Here is a 6923-nt window from a genome sequence, read left to right as displayed (position 1 = left end):
AAGGAGGCCATTTCCATCGTCTCCAAACTACTTCTAGACACGCACTTAGTGTGCGTTTTCTCGGACAGCCAAGCAGCTATTAAAGCTCTAGGCTCAATATCGTCGAACTCAGCGACTGTAAATGACTGCCGCAGGTCTCTGCACGATATCGCAGATCAGTTAGGCCTTTTCCTTATATGGGTCCCAGGCCACAGGGACATCGAGGGGAACGACGCCGCCGACGAGCTAGCAAGGCAGGGTACTACAATTCCTCTCCTTATGGAGAGGGAGCAGGTAGCGATGCCTCTGGCTACGTGCAGGCTCCTCACGCACGAATTGTTCGAGCAAAATGCCAATAGGAGATGGCAGCAAACCGTTTCCTGTAAAATCTCAAGATTGATATGGCCATATCGATCGAAGAAGCGCTCAGCCGAGCTGTATAGGCTCAGCAGAGCACAGTGCTTTGCAGTTACTCGAGCCATTACGGGACACTGGCAGATTGACACTCATGCCTCTAGACTGTCAATCCCTCATAACGACTTCTGCAGGAGTTGTCGCGACGAGGAAGAGGAGGAATCGGTCCCCCACTTCTTCTGCCACTGCCCGGCCCTTGGAAATCGTCGTCTTCGTATTCTCGGGGCCGCTTTCCTCACAGACATTTCGGACCTGTCCGAAATCTAACCGGGGACCTTGTCCAGATTCATCCAAGCCTCCGGATGGGACTGCCCTTAATTTGCAACAGCCTGTTTCTCCACGGTTTTTTAGGCACTGGGAAGGGGCACACGCCCATGCGGCACCACAACGGACCTTCTACAGGTCCAAGTGAGCTTGGGAGGGTTTCATCACTCCCCCAGGCTTCCGCCTGAACGTAACCTAACCTAACCTATTTGCCTTGGAGCAATGCCAATGATAATGCTTGTGAGATAGCTCCTTTCAAACCAAAAGGTAATTCAAATTGCGTTTATAGCAAGATAGCAGAGACAAGGTCATTTTGGGTCGAATTAGAAAGGCAGGGTAGTTGGCTCTTCAATGTTCCAGTAAACACTAATGCTAGAATTCAATGTAGTAACTCAAATCAAGAACTAATTGATCTTCCACAACAAGGAATTTTAACAATAATACATGGTTGTACTGTGCGAACCGATGATAAAATACTAGTACCTCATCACAGTATTCAAACAGAAAGCTACGAGCCCATTTCATCCTTTTATACAAGTAATATAAGTAAAATACCAAAAATTGTTTGGAATCCATTAGCAGTACCATTACTTAACCACACAGAAGAAATGGATAAGTTAAGAAACGAATTAAAATTGTTAAAAGAAGGTCATCATGAGTTAAAAGGACTTAAGTTCCATCATGTATCTGGACATGCGGCCTTGATTATCGGAATCATAATAATAATAATATTAATAATCTATGCCATAAGAAGAATTAAAGTAGCACGAAGACTGCAAACGATAGCACTTCCCTACCCACTGTAATTGACTGTAAATGATTATCTGTACTTGTAATTATAGCTATAAAGAAAATGTACACAAAAAGGTTCACAAGAATCAAAATACAAAACAATGCCACTTTCGGCCCTTTGCAGAATGTTCAAAACATGAACATATTATCGTCAATACAACGCCACTTTCGGCCCCTTGCAGAATGTTTAAACATAAATATATTATTGTACACATTCACTCATGTAACAAAACCGATCTCTAAAGAAATCACATAAAGTAGACAAGTTATGACTGCACGGGTGTAAACAGAGATCTGTAACCCATTAATACGATAACAAAACACAAGTGGAGAAAACACTTAACAAATGCGGTCCTAAAATAAAACTAATGTAAGCATGTACTCAAATAGACACCCTCAGTAAAGTGTATCCTCTGCGTAGGTCTAATGATAATTATAGACTACCAAATTGTACCTCCTACCTCATTGTCAAATCACATATAAGGCTCTGATTTTAAGAACAAAATTTAGTTTCAATGTACAACTCAACTCGCAAATGTCTAGACTTTTCTTTTAAGGTCTTAACAGTATAACGTTTATTGTAAATATATGGATTCTTATATTATATCCAATAATATAGCGAATTTACTAATTCAAAGCTGTGAAAATTTCACAATTCAGACCAAAGGTTTGTAATTTTGTGCTCATCATCTGCTTTTTGACGGATGGTAGATAATGGATTATGGCAGTGTGAATCGGGGTTTCCCATCTGTCAAACCGTTCCCCCGGAATGTGCTCGTTGTGCAGAGCCTATTATAAGCTATTCACACTGACGACCATCCACCATCCATTGCGGGGTGGATAAGATTTTTCCGTTCCAAAAATTTCCCAGTTAGTCCACCATCCATTTTGGGTGTTCCTAAGCCACACGTTTCTATGCGATAGTTAGCCGATAGTTTTCAAATGCAACTCTGAATAATTGTCATTCACAACAAAAAAATGTATTAACTGCGAAAGCGTAAACAATGATTGTGACAAAATAAACAAAAAACAACAACAATCATGCCCAGTAGCTCGGATGCACTCAAGGCTGGCGATGAGATTGAGTGCAGCACGGCCGAGTCTGCCAGGCTGAAGGTGCAAGTGTGTGGCGAATAAATTGCAGACGACAGACAACATAGAACAAATATTTCTATGCTCTGTAAATGCTTTATGATACGCATAATTTATTCTTTAATAATGAGTTTTTTTCGGACATTATCGAGTTGGATCTGGACGGATCATGTAGCTCCATCACCCTTTCTGGCAACAAGGGCATCCGCCAAAGCGAACCAAAAAAGCCGACACTTCTTGGATGGCAGAGATCGCCAGTGAGCGACTCGAAGAGCAGAAGGACCTTCACAGGAAGAAGGAAGAACATGAAATGAGGCAGAAAAAGATGGTCGAGGACCTCATCAACAAGCAAAAAAAATTCCAGAATGATATATTGGAAGTGCTGAGAAATAAAAATAAATAAGTTTATAATTTGCATTAAGGTCTAAACAATATTTTGCGATTGCAGATCGTATCTGTTCTGCTGACTGATTAAAATCACCAGAACTGTTGCTGCTATCGGGCTGTTCGCATATTTTGCTGTTGAACCACGGCCGAAATAATTGCTACATCTTCATCATCCATTATAAGATGGGGGATGGGCTCAGTGTGCAGCGCCTTTTAGGGTGCATTTAAAAACTATCGGCTAAATATCGTAGAGAAACGTGTGGGTTATAAACATCCCAGATGGATGGTGAAATACTTGATAAGTTTTCGTAAAGGCAAAAGCTTGCTTACCATCTAATATCTATATGATGGTCGCCTGTGGTAATAATAATATTATTATATATTGAATATTATGTTATATATATATTATAATTATAATATTTTATAGTCGGACCCCATTCGACTTTGCTTCTCAAAATTTTTTTTTTATGGTTGTACCTCCAGTTCACCAGCGAATTATCTTAGTACTAATTCCATACTTCCATATCGAAACTTTCTTTGCGACGCCATCCTGACACTTAACTCCAAGTATCGATATCTTATTATTGCATGTCTATTATGGACATAGCATTAAATAAAGAAGAAGAGAGAGCACGTGGAAACTTGAATTTGTAATTTGACAGCATTCAGAATAAAATAAAGCAGAATGGGCAAAAAGACCAAAGTGGGAAAGACAAGGAAGGATAAATTTTATCAACTTGCCAAGGAAACGGGCTTTAGATCCCGATCCGCCTTTAAATTGATCCAACTAAATCGCAAGTTCGGATTTCTCCAACAGTCGCAAGTTTGTTTAGATCTATGTGCAGCTCCTGGTGGATGGATGCAAGTGGCCAAACAAAATATGCCAGTATCCAGCATTGTTATTGGTGTTGACCTGTTCCCAATACGACCCCTTACGGGTTGTATTGGGCTAGTGGAGGATATTACAACGGAAAAGTGCCGTCAATCATTAACTAAGGAGTTGCAGTCGTGGAAGGCCGATGTTGTCCTTCACGACGGTGCCCCAAACGTGGGTCGTAATTGGCTTTATGATGCTTACCAGCAGATCTGCTTAACTCTTAATGCCCTTAAGTTGACTACTCAGTTTCTGCGCGGTGGAGGTTGGTTTGTGACTAAAGTTTTCCGCTCCAAGGACTACAACGCCCTTCTCTGGGTGCTTAAGCAACTATTCAAGAAGGTACATGCCACCAAACCAAGTGCATCCCGTAAGGAGTCAGCCGAAATATTCGTGGTCTGCCAGGAATATCTCGCACCTGACATTATCGACCACCGCCTGCTCGACTGCAAGTACGTGTTCGAAGAGCTCGACATCGAATGCAAGCAGAAAAATAGCCTGCTGCACCCAGAAAGGCAGAAACGCATAAAGGCCGAGGGCTACAGTGAGCAGGATATATCATTACGAACAAATTTATCGGCCACAGAGTTTATGAAAGCGGAAAACGGCCTTGCCGCCCTCCAAGGTGTAGGATCCATTCGTATTGATGACGAGCGTATTGCGCATCACAAGAAAACTACACCCGAGATTCTAGAGTGCTGCAAGGATCTTAAAGTTTTAGGTCGCAAAGACATTAAAGGTCTTGTATTGTGGTGGAAAGCTGTTAAAGATAGTTTTTTTAAGACTGAAACAATGGCGATCATCGAGGAGCCTAGAGCAAAGGAAACAATACCAAAAACACTTACGCAAACAGAAATAGAGGATATAGAAGATATTGAACTACAACAACAGATCAGCACGTTGGCAGTCGAGGAGCAAAAAGAGCTTAAGCGGAAGCGAAAAAAAACGCTTAAAGCCAAAGCCAAACTTCACGAAAAGATGAACCTTAATATGATCATAAAGGGAGATGACGGGCCTGTGGAAGAAACAGAGCATGAAATTTTTGATCTGAAAGTTATTAACTCTGTTATTGAGCTGGATAGGATTATCGATGTTAACCCCGACTTCGATATAGATTTAGAGCCTAAAGAGTTTCCTACGCTGCCTAAGTACAAAAAGTATCATAAGGACGACAAGCAAATGGATGACGATGGCAACTTTGAAAACGGCGAAGAAACAGAACTAAGTGACGATGAGGACAGCGATGGGAACTTTAATGAGCGAGGTTTAGGTCTAAGCGACGATGATGAAGATATTTTTAAAGATGGTAGAGGAAAAAAAAAGCACGAGGAACATCCGCTCATAAAGTCAAGTGATTTTCGGGACAAAGACACCAAGCGACAACAACGTGTGCAGCTTTGGTACGAGAAGGACAATCTACAAAACATTCCATCGGACGACGATGATGAAAACTATGATTTGAGTAATATGGCGATAGAGTATAATTTAAAGGGTGTCTCTGTTCTGGGTAAGAGCACCCTTAGCATGGATATAAATGGACATGTTGCCTTGGGCAAGAAGGCTAAACGGCGCGCCCGCCATGAAACTATGACGGGGGAGAGCAGCTCAGAGTGCTCCGACTCTGAAGAGCTTTTCAAAGATACTGCTGCTGAAGATATGTCAAAAGGTTGGTAATGATACGGTCTTATTATATTTTATTAGGTAGTCTAAATATGAATTAAAAGTCTTTCAAGTAGTTTTTAACTAGTTCTGATGCCATAGCAATAAGTGCAGAAAATATTAACTGATCTTATAAGTAGTGAACAAATCTATTCTATATTTTATACATATATAAATAATATAATATACGTTTTATATAAACGTTTTGTCTAATGTTACTATTTCAGAGTCAAAACCGAAGAAGGTACGTCTGACCGAAGAAGAGATAGCTCTTGGTGCGTTTTTGATTCGCGGAAAGAAAACGCAACGGGACCTTATTGATGCAGCCTGGAACCGTTATGCTTTTAACGATAAAAACCTGCCAGCTTGGTTCATACAGGATGAACATGAACACATGACTATGCCACAACCAGTGCCTCAAGAGCTTACCGAAGAATACCAACGCAAGGTCCAGGAGTTAAATGTGCGCCCTATAAAAAAAGTAATGGAGGCAAAAGCACGAAAGAAGCGCCGTTCTACAAAGCGCTTGGCCAAAGCAAAAAAAATGGCCGAAAAGATAATGGAAAACGCTGATGCCTCAACCCATGAGAAGGCAAAACAACTTAGAAAGGTATATAAGAAAGCACAAGAAAAGAAAAAGGAGATTACATATGTAGTCGCTAAAAAGCACACTTCGTCTCGTCGGTCCCGTCGCCCAGCTGGTGTTAAAGGACGTTATCGCGTCGTAGATCCGCGAGAGAAGAAGGATAAACGCTCTTCAGTCGCTATGAAGCAACGCAAAAAAGGTGCTAAAATTGGAAAGGGAAAACGGTAAAAAATAATCTTGAACAATTAAATGTAAACAGAAATAAAAACTACACTTATTACACAATTACAGAATGAATTAGTGTTTCCAATTTTAAATACACTGCAAACGCAGCTCTACTATGCAATTCTGAAAAACTTATAAATGCAACTATTAATCGGACCCCAACACATCGTAGCTTCATCTTACCATTTGGGATGTATTTATTAAGCTTTCAAATGCAAAATTACTAATTTTTTCGATATTTTTTTTCTCGAAATTTTGATTTTAAAAACTCGGTAAAAGTTGGAAAAAAATGTTCTTGTGTTTTTATATTTTAAAAGTTTTGGTCGCCGGTTAAAGTATCGTTTAGAAAAATGTATGAATTAACGGCTAAGGTTTGACCAATCATAAAATCGGACTTGATCGTTAAATATGTTCTGATCTCTCCATAGTCTTAACAAAGTCAAACAGGCAGTTTCATCGATTCTGGCAAACAAAAACAGCTGACCTGGTTGCTTCGTAATAAACAGCGTGATAAAAATGCCTATATTTTTGCAATTGCGCGATTTAAGAAAACCAAGACATCTTAGATGCAACACCTGTTTGCGAAACGAAAAGTATTGTTGCCCTGAAAAATTAATTCCGAGCCAAATTTGAGGTTGGGCCTAGAGACAA

At 40.3% G+C, this 6923-nt stretch overlaps 1 protein-coding gene across 1 annotated transcript; it reads left to right on the top strand.

The window, feature by feature from the left end:
- The first annotated feature begins 3531 nt into the window (after window positions 1-3531).
- On the top strand, window positions 3532-6379 carry LOC117186310 (pre-rRNA 2'-O-ribose RNA methyltransferase FTSJ3). Its single transcript, XM_033386914.1, has 3 exons — window positions 3532-5468; window positions 5689-6271; window positions 6339-6379. Exons 1-3 carry the CDS (start codon window positions 3614-3616, stop codon window positions 6346-6348), a joined length of 2448 nt encoding a protein of 815 aa, XP_033242805.1. The 5' UTR covers window positions 3532-3613; the 3' UTR covers window positions 6349-6379.
- The last annotated feature ends 544 nt before the right edge of the window (window positions 6380-6923 follow it).

The sequence above is a fragment of the Drosophila miranda genome, chromosome XR, assembly GCF_003369915.1.
Source record: "Drosophila miranda strain MSH22 chromosome XR, D.miranda_PacBio2.1, whole genome shotgun sequence".
Lineage (NCBI taxonomy): Eukaryota > Metazoa > Arthropoda > Insecta > Diptera > Drosophilidae > Drosophila > Drosophila miranda.
This window is presented reverse-complemented; position numbering and strand designations above follow the sequence as displayed.